The 23387-nt window shown below is 54.3% G+C and overlaps 2 protein-coding genes across 5 annotated transcripts in view; one reads left to right on the plus strand and one right to left on the minus strand.

Annotated features, from left to right (window-relative positions):
- UBN1 (ubinuclein 1) overlaps positions 1-16134 on the plus strand; it is a 31713-nt gene extending 15579 nt beyond the window's left edge. Inside the window, exons 8-18 of one of the 3 annotated variants that reach the window (XM_013974740.2) lie at positions 644-714; positions 1895-2024; positions 2215-2336; positions 2473-2601; positions 2785-2928; positions 8461-8511; positions 8607-8649; positions 9670-10851; positions 11925-12168; positions 12395-12484; positions 14122-16134. In XM_013974740.2, the coding sequence (XP_013830194.1) occupies positions 644-714; positions 1895-2024; positions 2215-2336; positions 2473-2601; positions 2785-2928; positions 8461-8511; positions 8607-8649; positions 9670-10851; positions 11925-12168; positions 12395-12484; positions 14122-14171 (2256 nt within the window). In that variant the 3' untranslated portion in view covers positions 14172-16134. Of the gene's footprint in view, positions 1-643; positions 715-1894; positions 2025-2214; positions 2337-2472; positions 2602-2784; positions 2929-8460; positions 8512-8606; positions 8650-9669; positions 10885-11924; positions 12169-12394; positions 12485-14121 lie in introns of all 3 variants that reach the window. The other 2 variants (XM_018040146.1, XM_005697491.3) reach the window with 2 other exon arrangements.
- Positions 16306-23387, minus strand: part of PPL (periplakin) — a 47705-nt gene continuing 40623 nt past the window's right edge. For both annotated transcript variants that reach the window (XM_018040145.1, XM_018040144.1), the window contains exons 18-22: positions 23019-23169; positions 22202-22285; positions 21381-21497; positions 20809-20901; positions 16306-19821 (exon numbers count right to left, since the gene is read on the minus strand). In XM_018040145.1, coding sequence (XP_017895634.1) covers positions 17149-19821; positions 20809-20901; positions 21381-21497; positions 22202-22285; positions 23019-23169 — 3118 coding nt within the window. In that variant the 3' untranslated portion in view covers positions 16306-17148. The remainder of the gene's footprint in view (positions 19822-20808; positions 20902-21380; positions 21498-22201; positions 22286-23018; positions 23170-23387) is intronic.

Here is a 23387-nt window from a genome sequence, read left to right on the forward strand (position 1 = left end):
GGTGGCCAGCCAGGCTCTTGTTAACTGTGCGCTCATGGGAAGCACAGCACCATAGCAGGTGTTAGTAGGTCATCAGGTGGGTTAGTCATTCCAGTGGTCTGAGTAATAGAGTTTGTGATAGCATACACTAAATAGATTATGAATTGTCAAAGAATTATGGTTTCTAAATGCTGAAGCAGCACATTATTATTGTTACTAATATTATTTTGGTGAATAAAGGCCGTCAGATATTGCGGGCTTGTTGACGTTCTTGACTGTCTCATGCTGTAGATGGCATGGAAAACACAGCTCACCGTTTAGATGCTAGAGTGCCAGGCTGAGGAGCTCGCTCGCTGGTGAATCAGATTCACGAGTCCCTTGACTAATTTTCTTCACGTAAGGCTCAGCCCTCTTACACGACGGTTGGGTCAAGTCCTGGGAAGAACGGACTGTCTGTCCGTAGATTCTGCAGCAGCCTGTGAAGAGAGCTGGATGCGCCACTTGGGGAGCATGCAGCGGTCATAGGCGAACTTAGTCTGGATTAGGATTGAGCGGGGCAGGGCTCGGCGCGGGTCTGTCATCCCGTGTTCTCTAGGCCTGTGGGTGAGTGTGCGGGCGGTGCGGGGCCGGGCACTAACGGCTGTCCCTGTCTGCTGTGAGCCAGGCTGCCAGAGCCGCGGAGGGAGAGAGCAGGCAGAAGTTCTTCACCCGGGACACTGACGGCCTCCTCCTAGAGTGAGTATCTTCCGCTCCTTCGCATCTGCTGTTACCATGCAGGGCTTCAGCCGGCCTGGGGAGGTGGGAGTACAACTGAGGGAAAAGAAAGCCCAGATGAGATTTTTAAAAAATTGGTTTCTATTGCTTTATTGTGGTTTTTTTTAATAGAGGTCAGGGGCGGGGACATCAGTTGTTTGTCCCTAGAAACTGCTAGACCATCCTAACCTGAGGCAGCAGACTCTGTTAGGACTCTGTGTCTTCGTCACAGCATGCTGGGGAGGGTGTCATGCTGCCTGCCTGTCTCTGAGGAGGGGGAGAGATGGCTCGGTGCAGGCCCGGGCCCTGCCCTCAGGAGCGCTCCTCAGCGAGCCTGGTCGTCCTCCTCGTCGCACTTGTGCTCCGAGGCCAGTGCTCACCCTCCCACTCCGCATCTCACACACTCCAGCCTCTGGGACGCCCTACTGTCTGAATTGGATTAAAAAGAAGAAAAAAAAGCCAAAACCCACACATACAAATCCGAGCCAGATTCTTTGTATCTGGCCCTCCAGCTTTGCCATTTTCTTTCCTGGTTGCATCATGTACCAGAGGAAGCTGATTATGCAACTGCTGAGGGTTTTGCATGTGTGAAACCTGTAGTTAAGACCAGGGGATATTCTAGCGAAGGACCTTGCCTGGCCAGGACAGAGGGAGATTGGCCATTTGGGTCAGGGAGCACCTGAGGGTCTGCACAGGTGAGGGGTTTGTGCCCTGGAGTGTGCCAGATCCAGGGAGCTCAAGGGATGGAAGACAGACCGCATTCTGCTCGTCTCAGTGGGGACGCTGCAGGCGTGAGAATTTCCTTGACCACGTAGTCAGGGACAGAACTTGGAACTGTAGGGGGAAAAAGGGGAAGCTCTGCTGGAAACTGTCAATCCCAAGCAACTCTATTACTTCCCAGCTTGAAAGCATTTATGCTTTCTTTGTTTATGAAACTTAGAACTTCAGAGCTTGCACTCTTGGAGACTCGATTTTCTTGACACCTTTGACTCAGTCTTGTCTTTGACCTGAGAACCGTGGTGCACTCTGCCTAGTCAGGTTCGTCAGGTTTGTTGTGCTGGCCACTCTGTGATGCTGTGTGACTGGCGAGATAAGGCTTGGCCCACTCTTGGCTCCTGCAGATGAGAGGTGCTGCGGTGGGTAACTGTGCTCTGTTCTTCAGCATAGAGGCGCAGACCCGGGAGCTGAGCAGCCAGACCCGTTCTGGAGTGTATGCCTACCTTGCTTCCTTCCTGCCCTGCAGCAAAGACACCTTGGTCAAGCGCGCACGAAAACTGCACCTCTGTGAGCAGGTGGGTAACCTTGCAGGGGAGCCCTGTGGCTTCGGGCCCAGTGGAGAGGGTGGCACACGCTCACAGGTGCTGTGGCTGCTGCTGCACGACCCGCTGCTGCACGGCCTCTCTGCGGTCGGCTACGCTTAGAGTGTGTCCTCGGCCTAAAGAGTGACATGTAAACCAGACTCATGACTGGTCTTGCTCTCAGCAGGGTGGGCGTCTGAAGGAGCCACTCCAGAAACTTAAGGAAGCCATTGGCAGGGCCATGCCGGAGCAGATGGCCAAGTACCAGGGCGAGTGCCAGGCCCACACGCAAGCCAAGGCCGCCAAGTAAGTGCGCCCCTCGCTGCCTTCAGCATCCTCACCTCTTCTGAGACGTCATGGGGGCTGGAGAGGGGGGCGGTAGGCAGGAGGAAGCGGGTTTGTGGTGACCTTAGGGTCCCGCCCAATTCTTCCCACTCTCTAGGATGCTGGAAGAGGAGAAGGACAAGGAGCAGAGAGAACGGGTCTGTTCTGATGAGGAGGAAGATGAAGAGAAAGGGGGCCGGAGGATAATGGGACCCCGGAAGAAGTTCCAGTGGAGTGATGAAATCAGGTGTGCCCAAACTGGGACCTTGCCTCAGTGGAGGGTTTGTGGGGCCAGTGTCTGAGCATGTTCCTGTGTTTCTAATGAAGGTTAGAACCTTTTTCTTTAATGAGGGCTGCTGAAAGCACATGATTGAAACCTTGAAGAAGCATTCGGGTGGTTTAAAGGTTGTGACTTCTGCCCGCTGTGCAGGGAGCTGCTCTGTCAGGTGGTGAAGATCAAACTGGAGAGCTTTGACCTGGAGAAGAGCAAGGTCCAGTCCTGGGAGGACTACGTGAAGGCGTTTCTGGATGCTGAGGTCAAACCTCTCTGGCCCAAAGGCTGGATGCAGGCCAGGTGAGGGCCCCTGGGCAGCCAGTGTAGTCAGTGTGACCTGAGGGTGGAGCTTTTTTGCGGACCATGGCATTCTTCAGTCCAGAATACTGGAGTGGGTAGTCTTTCCCTTTTCCAGGTTATCTTCCCAACCCAGGGATCGAACCCAGGTCTCCCGCATTGCAGGGGGATTCTTGACCAGCTGAGCTACAGGGGAAGCCCAATCCTGTGGTAAAGAGATGTTTTGAGTGATTCCTCTGTGCCAGGCCACCAGAGCCCCACCCTCGGAGTCACAGGCTAATGGATTGGACTATCCTCTCACCTGAGAAGCTAGGGGCTTCTCTGTCTCCCTGGGAAGAGGGAGTTGTTTGTGGGATTCTGTCTTTGTCCTTCTTTATCCCACTAAAGTTCTATGGCTGTATGCCCTTTTCCGTTGTGACGTAATGGCACCTACTGGAAGTTGGGAGGCAGGTGCATGTCAGGAACATTCTAATTTTCTGAACAGAATTCTTATTTGAAACTGGCAGGAGTGACTACTTCTTAGAGCCAAGTGCCAGACTTTTGTAACAGGCTACTTTGTGTTACATAGCTTTCCATGAATGGACTGTATCTGCAATAGACAGAGAAAGTTTCCTATAACTAGTGTTTTTTTAAAAAAATTTTGGGGATGAGGAGTGGTAAAATATACTTAATGTAAACTTTAGCATCTTTCAGGGCACAGTTCAGTGGTGTTAGACACACTGACATGTTTGTGCAGCAGCACCAACTGCGCGTTTCCCCTCCCCGCAGACCTGGAGGCCACCATTCCACTCTGGTTGTGACTACTCTAAGTACCTCGTATCAGTGGACTCATACAAAGTGTCTTTGTGTCTGGCTTACTGCACTCAGCATAATGTCCTCAAGGTTCATCGGTTATAGCATGGATCAGAACTAACTTCCTTTTTAAAGCTGAATAATATTCTCCTGTATATATACATTTTGCTTATCCATCCGTCTATCAATGGTACTTGGTGTTGCTTCCACATTTAAGCTATTGTGAATAATGCTGCTGTGGACGTGGACATACAGACATCTCTGTGAGACCCTGCTTTCAGTTCTTTTTCATGTACACCTAGAACTGGAATTGCTGGGTTGTATGACGATGTGTTTAACTTTGAGGCACCACCGTAGTGTTTTTCATGATAGCTGTTATCTTTTTACATTTCCACCAGCAGTGCACAAGGTTCCACTTTCTCCACATCCCCACCAACAGTTGTTGTTTTTTTGGTAGTAAGCATCCTGATGGATATGAGGTGGTGCCCTATAGTTCACTTTGCTAGTGATTAGTGATATTGAGCATCTTTTCACGTACTAACTGTATATTTGCATATCATCTTTGGAGATGTGTTTATTCAAGTCTTTTGACCATTTTTAAATTGGTGTGCTTTTTTGTTGCTAAGTTTTAAGAGTTCACTATGTATTCTGGATATTAATCCCTTATCACATACATAATTTCCCAATATTTCTTTGTTCTCTGGGTTGCCTTTTTACTCTATGGATAAGTGTCTTTCAACATAGATGAAATGGACAAGTTTCCATTGGACAAAACTTACCAAGACTAAATCAGAAAAAAATAGGAAGTCTAAATAGGCCTATAATTGTTCATTCTCTGTTTTCCTTATTTCTTCTCTAGTCTTTATTATTAATATATCCTTCATTCTGCTGACTTTAGGTTTAGTTCTTCTTTTTTCTGTTCCTTGTAAAATTCAGGACCTTCCTTGTTTCTTTTCCTTTTTTTTTTCCTTGTTTCTTAATGTAAGCAGTTATACCTAAAGATTTCCTCTCTTAGCACCACTTTCCACTTTGTCCTATAGATTTTGGTATGTTGTGTTTTCATTTTCATTTGTTTTTTTAAGTATTTTCTAATTGTCTAATTCTCTTTGTGATTTCTTCTTTGATCCATTGATCGTTTAGAAGTATGTTGTTAAAAGTTGTTTTGTCTAATGTATCTGCCTTTTTCTTACAATTTTGTTTTCCAGTTTTCCTTTTGTTACTGATTTCTAACTTCTTTCTGTTGTGATCAGAGAAGATACTTTGTATGGTATCTGTCTTTTAAAATCTACCGAGAGTTCCTTTGTGGCCTAATATATGATCTATCCTAGAAAATGTCCCGTGTGCAAATGAGAAAGTGTATTCTGTTGTTGGGTAGAATGTTTTGTGTCTCTCTGTTACATCTAATTGGTTTATTGTGTGAAGTCCTCTGTTGCTTTATCTTCTGTCTCATTATTCTCACTTGTGCAGAGGTACTGAAATCTCCAGGTTTTATTGTGAAACTGTTTCTTCCATTCCATCAGTTTTTGCTTCATATATTTTAAAGGTTTGCCAGGTGCATGAATGTTTATAATCGCTATATCTTCTTGCTGTATTGAACCTTTTATTAATATGTAATAGCTTTCTCTATCTCTTGTAACCTTTCTCGAGTTAAAGTCTGTTTTGTCTGATGTTAGTATAGCTGCCTCTGCTCTCTTGGTTATTTTTGCATGGAGTACCTTTTCCAGTCCTCTTATTTTCAATCTGTTCTTGTCTTTGGCTCTTGTAGCTTGCCTGGAAATGCCACATACGAGGGAGCCTGGTGGGCTACAGTCCATGGGGTCACACCAGGTCGGACACGATTGACCACAGCACTGAAGCCGCAACAGACAGCATATAGTTAGATCAGATCACATTTTTAATTTATTCTGCCAGTCTCTGCCTTTTGATTAGAGTGTTGAATTGTTATTTTTTAAAGTAGTTGCTAATACTTCTGTAAGTTGATTAACATCTAAAAACTCTGCCCCCATACAGCTCTGCTGCTGTCACAGAAGTACACTTTTATACATTGTGTGCCCTAAAACATAAACTAATAGTTTTAAAAATGCCTCTTGAATTATGTAGAAGACAAGATTTAGAGTTACCAACCAAAGTCATAATAATATTTACTAGCTTTTAAATTAGTATTAGTCTCTTAAATCATACTTTATAAAGTATGATTACAAACCATTGTCATAATGACGCTGGCTTCTATAGTGGTCTTTGTCTATTCACCTTTCTGAGATCTTTATTTGTGCATGTAACTTTGAGGTGCTATCTTTTCGTTTCACCCTCAGGGCCCATGAGCGTTTTTTACAGGATAGGTTTTTTGATCATGAACACCTTCAGCTTTTATCTTACCTGGGGATATCCTCCACTCTTTGATTGAAGTATAGTTGATGTACATCTCCCCCACTCTTGAGGGTCAGTTCCGTCAGATACAGGGTTCCTGGTTGACACTGTTTTTACTTGAGACTTTGACTGTGTCAGCCCCCTGTCTTCTGGCTGCCAGAGTTTCTGGTGAGAAGCCTGCTGGTGACTTTATTGAGGACCCTCGTGGGCGATGCTGCAGTGGTCTCTGGACGCTGTCAGTATTCTGCCTTCGTCTCTGGCCTTTGGAAGTTTGATTATCATGTGTTTGGTGTGGGTCTCTCGGGTTCATCTTATGTGGAGTTCTTTGCACTTCTTGGATATTTACATTCACATATTTACGCTTACATTGTCTGTTTTCACATTTGGAAAGTTTCAGCCGTTATTTCTTCACTCTTCTGGGCCCCTTTCTCTGTCCTCCGGGGACGTGCGTGCTGTGAGGGTGTATGTGCGCTTGATGGTCCCGTGGGTCCTTCAGACTGATTACTTTTCTTCAGTCTTGTCTTTCTGCTCCTCAGTCTCGATCATCTTCATTGTCCTGTTTCAGGTTCTTTGTTTTTTTTCTGCCTGCTCAAATCTGCCTTTTCAGTAACAAATTCAGTAATGAATTTTTCATTTCAGTTACTGTCCTTTTTGGTTCTAGAATTTCTTCTTGGCTTCTTTTCAGGTTTCGTATCTCTTCATTGATATTTTCTCACATTATTTTCTTTCTCTTCATCTTCCTTTAGTTCTTTGTCCACCTTTAGGACAGTTGTTTTTGTCTGGGGTATCTGCCATTTGGACTTTTCTCAGAGACAGTTTCTATTGATTTGTGTTTTCCTTTGAATGGGCCATATTTCCTGTTTCTTTATGTACCTTGTGTGTTTTTTCTGTTGTTGTTGAACAGCAGACATTTGAATCTAATAATGTGATAACTCCGAAAATCAGATTCTCCCCTTTCCCTGGAGTTTGCTTGTTTTGTGTTTTGTTTTTAGTATAGGCTGTCTCTATGTCAAGGATCAGCCTGAGGTGTGAACTTAATGTGTTATTCTTACGTGTTTTCCAAGCTTTTCCCTAGGCACATGCAGTCACTTTCTGATTTCTCCCACATATGTAGTTTTTTTAAAAAAATGCTCTAGTCTTTAACATCTGACTTCCAAAGGGGGAAAAATGATAAAAAGGAAGAGGTTAAAGGGGGTACTCGGAGAAGGCAATGGCACCCCACTCCAGCACTCTTGCCTGGAAAATCCCGTGGATAGAGGAACCTGGTAGGCTGCAGTCCATGGGGTCGCACAGAGTCGGACACGACTGAGTGACTTCACTTTCACTTTTCACTTTCATGCATTGGAAGGAAATGGCAACCCACTCCAGTGTTCTTGCCTGGAGAATCCCAGGGACGGGGGAGCCTGGTGGGCTGCCGTCTCTGGAGTCGCACAGAGTCGGACACGGTTGAAGCGACTTAGCAGCAGCAGCAGCAGCAGCAGCAGCAGCAGCAGCAGCAGCAGCAGCAGCAGCAGCAGCAGCAGCAGCAGGGGTCCTGGCCCTTTAGATCCCCTGGCAGTTGCTTCAGCCAGTAGTGCAACAGCAGTGGGCTGCTGCCCTGTGTCTGCACCTTCCACCCCCATGATCAGAAGCAACGATTGGCCATCAGAGCACAGGTCCCTGGTCTTTGGAGACAAGGTCCTTTTTCCCATGCTGGTTCCCACAAGCTGTGTGCAAGCTGCTCCAGGAACACTTGCAGCTGCGGGCCACCAGGTGGGGGTTGGGCGGCTGCTCCTCTGCTGAGAGCCAGGATGAACCACAGTTTACTCGTCTAAATCCTCCCCTGGAAGGTGCAAGCTTGAACAGCCTCTGAGATTACAGAGTGGTTCCGTCAGATGGGTTCGGCTAGTGTAGTGTAGTTGTCCAGGTGGGAGACCACACCTGGTGCTCCCTGCTTAGCGTGTTCCCAGGACCCTCCCCGTGGAGCTAGGGAGTGTTCTTGGTCGAGTAGGCCTTCTCTTAGAGTCCCTTCAAGTGGAATTGCTCTTCTCACTGTAGATTGGACTCCTGATAGTACTTAGGGAAGGGCATAAAGAAAATTCTGTTGAGCTTCTCTGGGAAAAGTTGTGCCTTTGAAGGGGATGAGAACAGGTAGTAAGGAGAGTGCTCCTGCCCTTAGGGGAGGAATCACTCTGAGAGGTCTGGGGGCAGAGTCATAGCTTTTTGGGGGGAATCCTAGCTCTGTGGCTTTCAGGTGGCCAGGCAGCTATGTAAGGCCCCCTCAGCAGCCCCCTGACATTAATGGGTGACAGTCCCTGCATACCAGGGAGGTGGGGAGGCTTGGGGAGCAGACTGCTTTCAGGGGCTCGTGAGGACTTCCCCGTCTCTTTGTTCCAGGACTCTGTTTAAGGAGAGCAGACGAGGCCACGGGCACCTGACGTCAATTCTGTGAGTGTCTAAATGTTTTCACTTGTCAGGACTACTGGCATTTTTATCTCTGAGGATTTCCTCTGACTCTTTGCTGTGTTCCTTCCTTTGCACAGGGCCAAGAAGAAAGTAATGGCCTCTTGCAAAATGAAGGTGAAGGTGAGTCAGCCTGCCCAGTCATGTGCCGCCTGTTCGTAGCTCTCTGCACCCATGCTCTGGCAGCTCATGGAGCTTTGCTGGTCTGGGGCAGCTCTTCAAGATGAGGTTGTACCCGGAGGCAGCCTGGCCCACAGGAGGGGCCTAGGGTCTGCAGGACAGAGACCTGACCTGGGCCACTAGTGCCCTCCAGCCCCATGTCTAGGAAGCATCACCTACCTGGCCAGTTCCTGGGGTTGTTGTGGAGTTAAATGAGGTCGTCTTGGTGAATTGTCTTTACCTTTTAGGGAAGAGCGCCCCCGAGCCAAGTGCAGGTGAGCCTGGATTGGCATCTGGCAGGCAGGAGGCTTTGTCCAGCTGACTGACAGACGCAGAGGGGAGTGCGATGGCTGAAGACTGTGGAATGACTTTGATGTTGCAGAGCTCTCTCGATGTAGTAAAATTGCCATTTCACCAAAATTTTTGCCAATTCCTGAGGCTCTGTAGCGCCCCTCGTCGTCCCTGAACAGCCCAAGGGCAGGAGTGTGCAGATCAGTTCTTCCTAAGTGTCTGTTGACCTCTGGTGTCCCTGAGACTCACTGCACCGGGTGCTGGGGAGGCGGGAGTGACGGCAGACTGCGAGCCCAGAGGGGAGTTAGGCGCTGGCGAAGCCAAGGAGGGAGAGAGCGAAAGCAGCCCCTTCATCCTGACCGCGGCTGGGAGCTGAGGTGGGGTGAGGGCCGGAAGGGAGCACATCTTGCTGTTCAAGTCGTACAGTTTTTCAGAAACAACGCGGTTTCCTTGTGTGTGTTGCGGTGGCAGAATGCCTGGGTCAGCCCAGCCCCACCCAGCCGTGGCCAGAGAGTGGTGGGGTCGTAGCATTTCCGAGTCCATGCAGGCCGCCTGCTCCTTTCCTCCTTGGCTTTGTGATCACACTGGAAGGCCCGCTGCCTGTATGTTTTCTCACACTCAAGTCCCCTGCAGCAGGGCCAGAGTTGGCATCTTTGGATGTTTATAAACGCGAGCCTTTCTGCTTGCCTCTAGGAATCATCTGCTAAGCCAGATAAGAAGGTGTCCGTCTCATCAGGTCAGATGGGCAGCCCCCCAGCTTTGCCTTCAGAGCACCTGGGAGGAGGCCAGGGCGTGGGGGCCGCAAGCAGGGAGCTCTCGTCCCAGGCATCTGGCAGCCTCGCTCACCCTGCTCCTGTCAACCTGGAGGACTCGTTGGATGGAGACTTGGTCCATAATTCTGCCTCCTCATTGGAGGCAGTGTCCAAGGAACTGGCTGTATTGCACAGCAGGGCTGCTGGGAGCTCAGAGTTCCCGCTGCCCGCACCCGTGAAAGTGCCTGCAGAGAAGCTCGCGGGCATTCTATGTCCAGAAGAAAAAAGGAACTTTCCAAAGCCCAGCCCTCCTGCCCCTCCACCCTCTAGCTCTCTGCAGTCACCCCTCAATTTTCTGGCTGAACAGGCGCTGGCCCTGGGGCAGTCCTCTCAGGAGAAAAAACCAGAGAGTTCTGGCTACAAAGAGCTGTCCTGTCAGGCTGCTCTTGGCAAGGGCCCGCCAGAAGGGCAGCAGCCGAAAGCCAAGCACCACGGCTTGCCGCGGACGTCTCACGTGCCCCCGGCGGGCACTGCCGTGCCCGGCCCCCAGGTCAAGGTCTTTCATGCTGGCACGCAGCCACAGAAGAGCTTCACCCCTCCGGCTCCATTCGTCAATAAGCTTCAGGGCCCGAAGCCTGGCTCCCCTCAGTGTCACCGATCCTTCCTGCAGCTTGTCAAGACAGCGACTAAAAGCCAGAGCTTCCATGCTTCCACGCCAGCGTCAGGCACGCCAGCCTCCAGCAGCAGCTCTCATAAGACCCCAGCTTCATGCTCTGCTGCCGTGAGCCATCCAGCGAAACCACACTCAGCCATCTCTTCAGGACCACCCTACAAGACCAGTCCCTTCCTGGGCTCTGCCTCCAAACATGGGGTGTCATCCGGCAGCCCCTCGTCTGGAGGAACGCCGGTCCAGAGCCCTGCTTCTGGGAACCTGCTCCCCGCGTCGCAGCCTCCCTCCTCAGGACAATCCGCCAGCCGACCTGTCCCTGGCCCTGCAGTGAAGAAGCCGCCTGTACCCCAGAAGTTGACCCTGGTGGCCCCTCCCGGTGGTCCCAATGGAGATTCTAGTGGAGGGACCCAGGGTGTGGCCAAGTTATTGACCTCCTCTCTGAAGCCCAGTGCGGTGAGCAGCGTGACATCGTCTACCTCCCTGCCAGTGAGTGTCCTGCTGTGGCCCGCTGCCCTCGTGGGCCTTGTGGGCAGGGCCACTGGCCTCGCTCTGGTCTGAGAGTGAGAGCTGATGCTCACGGTCAGGTAGGAACAGTGAGCCTGCCAGTTGGAAGGAGGACCGGGCTTCCTGTTTTCAGGCTTTTTCTTTTCTGGTGGCCAGACTCCCAGGAAAGCCTGAAAAGTCTCCTGGGGAGGACGAGCAGGGCAGGACTGGGCAGCCCTGTGTCTGCAGGGAGGCTGTGGATCTGGATGGCCAGAGGGAGTCAGGAAATTCGCCCTGCACGGCCTCCTGCCTGTCATCTCTCCAAGCGAGCATGTGAAGCTAGTCCTGCCCTCAGGTGGTCAGTTACAGGGATGTCGTGACCAGGAAGACTGGTACTTCTCAGGGTGATTCTATTGGGTTTGGGGAGACTCCACACGTGAGACAAAGCTGTCGTGACCTGGCCCCTGGTTACTGAGGCTCGCCTTGAGTGATGCCTTACAGGAAGTTGGGATGAAGGTTGGGGAATGAGAGCTTTTTTCCCCTCCGTTTTTCCCGTATATAAGATAGTGTGGTTGCAAAGAGCAAACTGATAGAAAGATGTGTTTAGCAAAGCTTCACTCGCCTCTGCCTTCCTTCTCCAGCCCTTGTAACTGCATTCCTTAGTTTCTAGGTCTTTTCTGTTTCTTTGTAAAAACCAAAGGTAAATGCCTGTGTGTGTGTCTGTGTGTGTGTGTGTCTGTGTGTGATGGACGTATACACACATTGTTATATCCCTGTATTGGTTGGTATCCATGTATGATACTCTCTCCTTCCTTTCTTGCACAAAGGAGGCATAATTAATACCTGCTTTGTAAAGTGAACGCTGCTCGGGGAGCCCTTCTGTGCTGGTTCTCTGTGATGGTCCTTCCTCGGGGCTGCAGTGGAGGGGCGGCTAACGTGCACGTACCCCTCTCCAACCCACCCCCGGTGCGGTGCCAGCTTTGGTTTGTGAGTGGGCTTGGATGGGGCTGGACTCTTGACCCCTCTCTGTGCTTCCTCCCCAGAAAGGAGCGAGTGGGGCTGTGCTGTTGACTGGCTCCTCATCCTTGAACCTGCTGTCTTCATCCTATAAGGCTGGCAGTCCCAAGCTCCCTGGGGCCTTGAACTCAAGCCCCTTGGGGATTATCTCCCAGCTTCCCCTCCACGTGATCTCCTTCAGTGCTGACTCCTCTGCTAAAGCGGGGGTCTCCAAGGATGCCATCGTCACCGGCCCTGCCCCCGGGACGTTCCACCACGGCCTCGGCCACAGTAAGTATCTCCCTTCTCCCTCGTACTGGAGCACACGAGGGGCCCCTGGGCCTCTGACCGACGGATTCTGCTCTCACGTGCTGGGTTCCTGTGTGTGTCTGGGGGGTGAGCGTGGGCGGCCTCCCCGGCCCTGTGCTGAGCCCTCCCACCCCCGGCTTTGCGCCCAGGACCAGGCTGCTCCCGGCCTTAGTGTGTGTTGTTCCCTCTCCCTGTCGTCTCCTCTCAGGTCTCCTGGCCGGCGTGCACTCCAGCCCGCCTCGTGCCGCGCCTCTCCCGCACACTGCCGTGTCTACCCACCTCCCGCAGAGCCTGCCAGGTAATTTCCAGGTGGTCACAGTGCCATGTGCACTGCGGGCCATTCCCCTCCATCAGAGGCCTTCTCTGCTGCCAAGGACAACGTCTCCCCCTGTCGTCACTGTGATGTCTGGGTTTGTCGTCGGAGGCTCAGGCGTCTCTGTGGTACTTGGTGCAAGGGATGCAGTCTCTCCCGCGCTGACACCTGCCTTGCCCTGTGTGATCACAGAGGGAGGTGCAGTGGCCTGAGTACTCGGCTCAGGACTTCCTTGCCCTCAGCTCAGTGTTTCCTCTTCATTGTAACCAAGACTGGAAGGGTGATGGTGCTGATTTCCCAGGGGCTAGCTGGGGCACTGCAGGCCTTGCTAACAGAGGACTCAACCTTAGTGTAAGTGAAAGGGGAAGTCCGGTAGCAGTGGCAGGGCTTCAGGAGGGACCCTGACCCCTCACGGAGCGTGTGTCCGGGAGAGGAGCAGTGTGCGCTTCAGTCCAGGCTGATGCGGGGGGTTGGGAGCACGGCAGGACTGAGCAGCATCCTTCTTCCCTGGCTCTGCTCTGCACACAGCAGTGGCTGCAGAAGGGGCCAGCCTGCAAGCCCTGGTTCACAGTGCGAGGAGAGGGCACAGGCGCCCCGAGCCAGCATATGCCCAGTGGGCGGTCTGCCTGGCCCCGTCCTGGGACCGTGGCTCTCGGTGCACGTAGTGCAGGGCCGGCTGCCCTTCCTGCTGCTCTGCACCTGCTCCAGGCACGGCCTGGGGGCTGCACTGCTCAGCATCCTGAGGCTGATGCTTAACAGTGAATGCCAGAGGCCATCCGTGTGCAAGGGTGGACTGCAAGTCTCTCAAACAGAAACATACTTACTTCAGAGAAAGAAACTGAGGCTAAGCCTTGTCAGCAGTTACTCCCTGTTCCTATGGAGAAAGCAGGGACTTGTTCCACAAACTGGTGGTCTCCGAGCCATCCAGGCGAGAGCGGGTGGCATTCGAAAGACTGCACTGCCTCTGTTTGCTTTTGGTAACACTCTCAAACAGAAATAATTGGAATGCTATTGGAAACGTGACTACTGATGTGTGGAATTTTCAGGAAAAAAGGGAAAAGTGTTTTCTTGTACCATTTCTTTCCTGTTTTTCCTCTTGGAGTTAAAAGGCTGTCTGAAAAGCATCTGGGCTGTAAGAGACCACTTGAATGTCTCTCTTGAGACACTCGTCGTGTTGTAGGATTACACTGAGTGGTCATCGGTGAGAAGCCTTCTGCTGTCTCAGCTCTGACTGGTATCTGCTTTGCTTTCTCCCGTGTGGGCTCAGAACATGAGCACCTGTGAGCTTGCCCTTCCAGCCCCCAGGTCTGCAGTGGAGAGGCGCTCTGCATCTGACAGGCCTCACGAGGAGCCAGGCTCTGCCCCGGGATGGCAGCTGTGGCTGGGAATGGGAGCGGCCCTTGCGGCACAGATGGCGCCCAGCCAGCGGCCGCCCTCCCAGCGCCAGCACACTGCCTGTGCCGCAGGTAGCCTGCCAGCGCGTCTGGCTCATTTGAGCCCCAGAACACTCAGTGTTCGGGGACTTTTGCTATTTCAGAAGTGGTCCCCTTGAGGTTTGGTTACTGCTGCCTTCAAGGAGATCCTGAGAGTCTTATGTTCTGTTTTTGCTTACTGTTTTTCAGATGCTTCTCAGCTTCATGGAAAAGGGCCCAGTGTACCAAGGAAGTTGTGATTTTCAGGGCAAAGGCTGGAAGCTGCACAAGGAGGTCTCAGAAGTTGGATGATAACTATGCTCTGCCATTGGTTTTCTTCTGGAGAAGGCGTGAGTGCTAAGTGGAGCGTCTCTTGGCACGTGTGATGTGCCTTCAGTTCAGGGAGCAGCCCTGTGCTTCTCTGGGGGCCCTGGCCAGCCTGGTGCTCGGCGCCTCGCGGCTCTGCTGCAGACAATCGTTGGAGGGGCTGTGCTAGGCCAAGGAGCATGCCGGCTCGTGCTGGGCACTCTGGTGGCGGGGCAGAGCAGGTGGCCCAGCTCCTCGTGGTTGGCCAGAGTACCTCAGCGCACCCTACTGGTCGGGGGCTCCTTCTGGCCACAGTGGGCTCCCTGGTTGGTCAGAGTCTCTCTCCATCCTCCCGGCTCACACCCCAGCTGGGAGAGGTACCTTGTTCTCTGAAAAATACTCAGAACACCCAACGTGTGCTCATCGTGGGGGCTAGTCTCTCCACTCAACATGACAATGAAGTTCTTTTTAGAGAAAAGACCTTTGTAGATTCAACAATTGTGGTAGGATTTTTAAAGACACTTATTTTTGGCTCAGTTTTGATCCTTACCATTAAACGCATTGGATAGAATCGGACTGTTCTCCGCACTTCATGTTGTTCCTAGGAAGACATAATTCCAGTGCCTTTATGGTGGAGCAGGACTGGACACGTCCACTCGGCCCTCTGAGTGGGTCTCAGATGAAGACCTTTTTAAAGACATGTCTGTATCTAAGACAGAGCCAGCTTATTTGAGTTTTCTATGGTTGCATATCACAACCTGGGCCGTCCTGACTGGAAGGTCACCCGGGCCCTGCCTCCCAGGTCCCAGCTCAGCCAGGGCCCCCACCTTGTTTCTCCCAAGTTCATGCAGGTGGGCTGCAGAGCCCCGAATCCCTCCTCCTCTCTGAGGGCTGAGGGTGTGAGGAGTTCCAGGCTGCAGGGAGACATTCCAGTTCATTGCAAAACCATGCTCGGGCCGAGCTGCGGGAACAGGCCCCTGGGAAGTGTCTGCCGTGCAGAAGCAGGCCTCGAGGTCTGCACTCTCCAGACAGCAGGTTCTGCCTTCACTGGGAGACAGACGAGGCAGCGCCCCACTCAGCCAGCAGCTGCTTCTCAAGGATTTTCGGGTGCTTGCCTGTCCTGTGAAGTCTGAACTGACTGTTCCAGCTAAGTCATTTCCCTTATGTTGAGAGTAAAAAGCCTCTTCAGAATGCGCGCCTGCCTGTGTGGATACATGGGTAGTTCTTTTGGGTCCTGAATCCCAGGATATGACGCTTGGTGTCTCGCGATTTCTCAGAGGCTGTCCGGCTGCCCGGGGAGCAAGACTGCGGCCAGCCAGCTGGCCAGGCCTCTGCTCTGAGTTTTTTTTAACAGAAAAACCAACACGTGTGTCACATGGGGCCAAGTGGAGTCCTTGTCCCTTTACTATATATTTTTTGCAACTTGGGTTTCCAGTTTACAGACTAGTCTTAGGTAGTAGCAAAAGAGCCAAAGAAGAGATTGGTATTGCTGAGCTCAGAGCGGCGCAGAGGCCGTCCGTCCAAGAGCGCTGAGCGGCGGGAGGACACCAGGTGCCCCTCCCCACCGCGCCCCCACCTCCCGGCACCACCCAGCTTTCGGCCGGAGCAGGATGCCCTCCTCCTTAGGAATCTAGCGATGCCTCTTGCCTCAGGGAAACGTTTCTTTGATGGGGAGTTGATGAGGTTTCTTTTCCTTGTTGATGCTTTATTTGTGGTAACGGAAGAGTGAGTGACTTGAGCCACGGCAAGGAGGGCTGCAGGCGGAGGCGTCCCGGCCACCACGCTGCAGGCTCCCCTTGCTGGCAATTCTTGAGTGTGAAAGGGCTGTGGCTTTTGTGCAGCGACTATGTTGGTGTTGGGGGTGGTGTGGAAATTGTTAATCTTGTATAAAGCAACACAATAAATTGTTTCAAGATTTCCAGAACATCCTTTCCTGTTTCTTTTGCGTTTCTTTTTATCATATTTGCAAGTAATTCTGTCTCCCTTAGGAGCTGGTAGTTGGGGAACATTCATTCTGGCTGAAAGCCAAGCAGGCCCTGGGGAATCAGCCTCACTGGCAAGAGAGGAAGAAACACACTTTCCATGAAGTTAGAATCAAGCCAGCAGGTGTTTATTTTCACGCTATAAATAGAGTTCCCTCTTACTTCCCATTTTCTTACATAATACATGAGATACAGAGAACCCAGATTTCATTTGATAAAAAATCAACTGTGGAGTCTTAAGTGGCAGTGAAAGAATAAGCAGGACTAGGCACCGAATCCCAGGCCGACAGCGACAGTCCACTAGGAAAGGACTTCAGTTACAGAACCACGACACGTCCTGATGGTGCGTGCTCTTGGGACAGTCTGGCTCAACAGTTAAGCTTCACCCAGGCACCAGGGCCAGACGCTGTTCTGGTTTCTTTGCGCTTCCTTTGGCGTAGCGCCCAGATCGGTTTCCCCAGGAGGCCTCGAAGGCGAGTCAGCTGAGCTGGAATCTCGAGGGCTGTGAATGCAGGTGGCGGCCCCCGGGGGCTGGGGCTTTGCCGAACGGAGCCCTCCCTGCCTTGAGTTTCCCTGGCTGGGCTGTGGAGGCCAGTGCTGTGCGGAACAGGCTGGCCCATGGGGCTGCTGCCTGTCTTGTGCTTTAGTGGTAGATGTCAGTTGCTTCCAGGTGTCCCGGGGGGTCTGTTGATAGAGGAGTGTAGGAGAGGCGGGGAGGAAGACAGGCACTGCAGGTGTGAATGATCGGGGGACAAGTGGGTCGCTCTCCAGGCTGAGGGACGGCTCAGCAGGGGCCAGTCCCGCCTGTGCTCGGGCCCAGCAGCTGGGGTGGCGGCACACGGGGCTCTGAGCGGACTGGGAGCTGTGCGGGGGCCAGGGAGAGACGACCCGGGGGAGGGTTCTGGGCAGGGGCGCGCCAGCAGCGTCTTCCCTGAGGGCGGGGGCGGGCCTACTTCTGCCCCGACACCAGGACGGCCAGCTCCTGGATGGACATGCTCTTGTTGACGTAGCGGTCATACTGCGCGGGCGTCAGCCGCCCGCTTTGCAGGGCCTCTTCGATGGAGAACTTCTTGCCGGACTTCCTGTCGTGGATCACGGAGGACTCACCGCCAGGGCCCTTGACGGAGATCTCCTCCCAGTCGCACTCCTGGCTCCTGAGCTTCACAAACATGTTCCAGTCGATGAGGCCGGCGCGGTGGGCCTCCTCGGGGGACAGCTCGCGGCCTGAGTCAGGGTCGATGACCACGATGGAGCGCCGCAGGTGGTTCTCCCTCTGCTCCCGCTTGACGGCCACAGAGCCCAGGCGCCGCTGCAGCTCCTCAATCTCCTGGTCTTTGTCCCTGGAGAGCCTCCTGAGGTCGTCCAGCTCCCGCTCCAGGGACCGCAGGCGCGAGTCGAGCGGCGCCCCGGGCTCGGCCCCGGCCGCCGTGGGCAGGCTCCTCAGGCCCTGCGCCTCGGCCACGGCCACCTCGATCTCCGACTGCAGCCTGCGGGCCTCGAGCTGCAGGCTCTGCCGCTCCAGCTGCAGCTTGTGGTTCTCCTCCCGCAGGAAGTCCAGCTCCTTGGATGACTTGGAGTTGCAGAACTCCAGCTCCGACAGCTTGGCCTCCAGCCGGCTCACCTCGGCGTCCAGCTCTCTCTTGCCACGGCTCTCGGCCTCCAGACTGGCCCTGAGCCTCTGAATCTCCTGCTCGGTGTCGCCTTTCTCCACCTGGACGCTCTCGGAGAGGACCACCTTCTCCTTGACCTCCATCTTTTCCAGGCGCTCCAGCTGCTGCTTCAGGGTCTCGAGCTCGTGCTCCAGGCCCTGCCGGCGGCGCCGCTCTTCCTCCAGCTGCAGGGCCAGCAGGGCGTGCTCCCGGGCCTGCTGGGGGTCCTGCTGCAGCACCACCTTCTGCGTGAGGGTCACCTTCTCGCGGGCTTCACCCTCCTGCGCCTCCAGCTGGGCCAGCTGCTGCTTGAGGCGCTGCACCTCCAGCTCAGCCTCACGGCGTGCCTGCCGCTCGCGCTCCAGCTCCTCCAGCTGACGCTCCAGCTCGGCTCGCCGGCGCTGCAGCCGCCGCAGCTCGCTGCGGAGGCCGTCAATCTGCCGCAGTTCTGCGTCGATGCTCTCAGTGAAGGCGCTCACCTCAGCCCGGAGGCCCGGCTCCTCCTCGTACCTGACCACCTCCTGCTGCACCACCACCTCCTTTCCCCGGGCCAGCTCCTCCTCCTTCTCCTGGATCTTCTCCTCCTGGGATGCGCGTTCCCATTCCAGGTCTACCTGCTTCTTGTGTTCCTCGGCCAGCCGGGCCCTCAGAGCCGCCACTTCCTCTTTGGTCTGGGGGTCTTCCTGGAACTGCAAGATCTCCTGGACCACCTCCTTGGTCTGCACCTGGGGCTTGGCCTCTTTGAGGGACTGGATCTCCTGCTTCAGCTGGTAGATCTCCAGGTCACACCTCTCGATGAGGCGGGTCTTGTCCACAATCTCCTCCCTGAGCCTTTGGAGCTCTTTCTCCGTCTCAGGGTCCGTCGTGTACTTGATGACCTCCTTGGTCACCTCCTTGACCTCCACCTGGGGGCCCCGCCTCCGAAGCGCCTCCAGCTCGCTCTGGTAGCTCTTGAGCTGCTCCTCAGCCCCCCGGTGCTTGCGCTGCTGCTCCACCAGCTCCAGGCGGAGGTTGGCCACCTCACTCTCAGCCTTGGGGTCGGGCCGGACAATCTCGCGCACCTTCTCTTGCACAACCACCTTGGCGTTCTCCTCCTCCAGGGCCCAGATCTTCCGGAGCAGCTCGGTCTTCTCCCTCTGGCTGGCACGGGCCCTGGCGGCCTCATCCTCGTACTGGCGCTGGAGGGCGCCCACCTCCCGCTCGGCCGCCGCGTCCTTCTCCACCTTGAGCACCTCCTTGACAGTGATCTTGCCCTCGGCCATGGCCCGCTCCTTCTCCAGCCTCTTGAGCTTGTCCTGCAGGAAGCCCAGCTCCTCCTCCTGCTTCTCCCGGAGCCCCTGCTCCCGCCGTTGGTCCTCCTGCAGCTGCCGGAACTCAGCCTCCAGCTGGGGGTCGTTGTGCACCTTGACCACCTCCTTCTCTGTGACCACCTCCCGCGCCCGCTGCTTCTCCTCAGCCAGGGCAGCCACGCGCTGCTGCAGGAGAAGCGCCTCCGCCTCACGGGCACCCTTCTGCCGCCGCAGCGCCTCCAGCTCCCCCCGCAGCCTCAGGACCTCGCCGGCCTGGGCCCGGTCGGGCTCAATGCGCAGCACCTCCTTGACTACATACTCCTGGCCCCCAGCCCGGGCCGCCGCCTCTAGGGCGCGTAGCCGCAGCCGCAGCGCCTCCACCTCCCCCTGCAGCAGCTGGTTCTTGTGCTGCTCCTCGGCCAGGGTCTGCTGCGCCTGCTGGAAGCTCTCCTCCAGCGCTGGGTCCGGCACCCTCCTGAGCACCTCCCTGGTCACCAGCGCCTCCTGCGGGCTCTGGCTCCGCAGGGCCCGGATCTCCTCCTGGGCGCTCCGGACCTCATGCTCCAGCTGCTGCCGCCGCTCCATCTCCTCATCCAGCTCCTTCTGAATCTTCCACGTCTCCTCCGCTCCGGGGCCCGGCTTGCTCCCGGGCAGGGCCTCCTGGCTCGCACCTGCCTCCGGCTGCTGGGAAGGGGGAGACCACGCAGGGTTAGGGTTCGACTGCACCATTGGTCCCCGTCTCGCCACCCGCCAAGGCTCACAGTGCTTGTCTTGAGGTCCCCAAGGGACACCCCCACCCCCACCCCCTGCTCAGTGTTGGGGCCGGTAGAGCCCTAGGCTTCCTTTCGAAATTAAAACCACTAGTTTAAACGCATCTGGGAAACATCTTAAAGCCACAGAAGAGTGTGACGTGAAGGCCGCCTGTCCCTTCTGGTCCTGGTCCTATAGGATGTGCTGCGCTGTGCTTAGTCGCTCAGTCGTGTCCGACTTTTTGCGACCCCATGGGTTGCAGCCCCCCAGGCTCCTCTGTCCATGGGGATTCTCCAGGCAAGAAAACTGGAGTGGGTAGCCATGCCCTCCTCCAGGGGACCTTCCCAACCCAGGGATGGACCCCAGGTCTCCCGCACTGCAGGTGATTCTTTGCCGTCTGAACCTCCAGGGAAGCCCGGTACCCTACAGGGTACAGTCACCTCTGCCACTCATGTATTTTCGTGTGCAATGTGCGTTTATCTTTTCCACGCTAATGGTGGCCCCCAGTCTGCATGCACCCTGTTGACTGCGCTTATGAGAATCCACAGCGGCCAGAGAAGACCACTTCGTCGTGCGGCAGTTTGATCGTTTTCCATCATGCAGACAGACCCTGGCTCAGTCACCCACCCACTGCTGATGAACACTGAGTCGCTTCCAGGCTCTCACAATGTTGTTGTAAACATTTTCGAGTTTTAGAAGTAAGTTACCTTTTATTGGGCACCCAGCAAATGATTGAGGGACAGGCCGCTTAGGTTGGATTCACACCCACCTGGACGTGGGGGGACATGGGGGTGGCACTGCCCTGGCCTGGCAGTGAGGGCACATGCCCCCCAGCCACCTCTGTTTCTCTGAGGCAGAGGGAGCCTAGTGTCTTAGCTGTTGGGATAGTTTTCAATAGGATGCCTTCCTGAGACCCATTACCTGTCTCAGGAGGGTCAGTGCAAACTCCAGGTTCTGCAGCCTCTGTCTGTTGATGGCATTAACCTCCGTGAACTTGGCAGCAAGAGCCACTTCCTACAGGAGAGCAGACAGACAGGAATCAAGCTGAGCGAGGTGTTTGAGAAAAACCTGGCATTGGGGGAGAGATGCCAAAGAGAGTTGCCACTTCCTACCTGGAGTTCCACCAGTCTCAACTGTGAGAAAGAAAACTGGATTTAGAGTCAGAAGCCTGAACCCCCAGGGACCTTGAGCAGGTCTGTGAGCCTTAAGGCGCTCGTGTACAGAAGGAACAGGTTAACGTCAGCCCTCTGTATGTGCGGCCCCACTCGGCGTGGAGCAAGGGGAACGGCCCCAGCCATGACTCCCAGCAGGCTGTCTTTCCAGGCGTGTCACTGTTGCCGGCCCAGAATAAGTTCATCGTCTTCTCCCACTGAGACTGTTGGCACCCAGGAGGGCCCCCAGCCCCGTATACCACTGCGCGTGCCCCTCTGAGGCCTGCGTGCCATGTTCCCTAGAGGAAGGGAGCCCCAGGAGGCCAGGCCCATGGAGCTCACCTCTTCCCTAACTTTGGCGGCAGGGGACTGGAGCCTGGCCCGCTTGCTCACGTGGCTGTTCCTTCCATTCTCCAAGTCAAGGAGGGATCTGAGCTTCTCTGCTTCCAACTCGTAGTCCTGGGTGAGAGACACGTGGCAAAGGGCAGACCAGGGCAGGAGAGACCAAAGTGTTCCCATGCCCCTTCCGGCTGACCGCGAAGGTCTTCCGCTCAGCCGCACCCTGCTCTGACTAGCAGGAGGTTTGGAGAACCGTTGCTCCATCAATGGCACACAACCACATCCCTGGGCGACAAGCGGGACAAGAGAAAACGGGCCAGCAAACCCCTTCGTCCCCAAAGTGCACTCCCTCCCTCCAGGCTGCCCCTGGCCCAGAGAAGGTGGCTTCCTGCCATCTTCATTTCAGTCTATACCGCAAGCTTTTTTTCATGCCGCCCTGTCCGAGTCCTTCTGTGGGTCAGTTTGATGACTTGAACATCCATCAAGTAGCTGGATAATTTCCTAGCTGTTTCCTCTGCTAATACTGGACATTTAGGTTACTTCCAGTTTGTCTCTTTGGCTACTGGAAATAATTTTTTATTTTATACTGATTTTGTTAATCCCACATTATCATTTTTTCGCATCTTTTCCTTTACGATAAATTCCCCCGAGTTACTGCTTTAAACAGTATAAAACCCTTCTGATTTTTGATGCCTGGTACCATCTTCTTTCCCAAAAGGTGGTGCCAGTTTGCACGGCCGCCAGCCGTGCCTGAGGACACCCCCAGGGGGTGGGGGGTGGGGATGGTGGGGAAGAGGCCCTCCTGCCGGGGTGTCACGTCTCACCTTGACAGCCTGCTGGTACTGCTGGGAGTGCGTGTGGACTTTCTGCACTTCCTCTTCCCTTCTTGCTATTTCATCTAACAGGTTCTGTACAACAACAGAAACTTTAAAAATAAAAGCTTGAAAAAAAAAAATCCTAAACCTAGACAGAGTAGCTGAATTCCTTAGAGTCTGGAATTCTTCTGTAGCACAGAGTATAATGAGCAGCTTCCTTGCTTACGTTTGTTGGTTCCCAAAGGCAGTTCTAAGGGCCTCTGAAGAAGGGCCAAGAAGCTAACAAACCTTGCCAGAAGGCAGTGTTTACTGAGTGCATGGAGGTGTCAGGCACGGTGCTAAGGCTAAGCATGTGTCTTTCTGAGATTATCTCCCTGACTCTCCCCACACACATCCTTTGAGGTGAGCACCATCCTCACTTCCAGTTTAGGAGGTCCAGCGGTGCTGTGCCTGGACTGCGGGTGCATGGCTCCGGGGGTGGGAGCAGGATCTGAGCCCAGGCTGTTGGCTTTTCCGTTCCTCATCCTTCACCCCAAGGCCCTGCTGTCTTCTGGGGAGCCAGGGCTCTGGGCTGTGGAGGGGGGTTTCCCCCAACGAGGGCTCCCCAGTGACCCTGCAGTGATCCGCTTATTTAGCAGACCTGTGCCGGAGGCGGGGGCAGGGGTCCGCTCCAGGCCAGGCCCCATGCAAGGGACCAGGGAGGGAGCGGTGAGGGGGGCCCTGTCCTCGAGCTCAGAGACGCGGGTGCCGGGAGCCTGCTAGGCCAGGACCACAACCAGGCGCCCGTCCACAAAGGGGTTTGCTGACTCCCACCCAGCCTGCTCACCTTCTGGTTGTTCAGCTTGGTCTCCACTTGGCCAAGGCCGTCCGTCTCCTGGGGCTCATAGCTGGGGATGTGGGACAGGAACTGAAGCAGGCGGTCACGGCCGCTGCAGAAGGCGTCGTGTTCAGCCCGGGCACTCTGCAGGCTCTGGGCCCTGCGGGGCAAAGCCAGCCAGGCCTTTGGGCGCTTGGATCGCACCGAGAGCTGCCTGCTGTCCCTTTCTAGAGGTTACCAAAGGGAACTGAACTGGGAGCCAGCGCAACATTTACCAGGAAGAGGAGTAGTTAGATAAATTGTGGAGTATTGGGTGGGAATACTGCATGGCCTCCATTAAAGGCAGGCAGGCCTGAGTGTGCGGACCTGAGGTGATGC

This window comes from Capra hircus, chromosome 25 (genome assembly GCF_001704415.2).
Source record: "Capra hircus breed San Clemente chromosome 25, ASM170441v1, whole genome shotgun sequence".
Taxonomy (NCBI): domain Eukaryota; kingdom Metazoa; phylum Chordata; class Mammalia; order Artiodactyla; family Bovidae; genus Capra; species Capra hircus.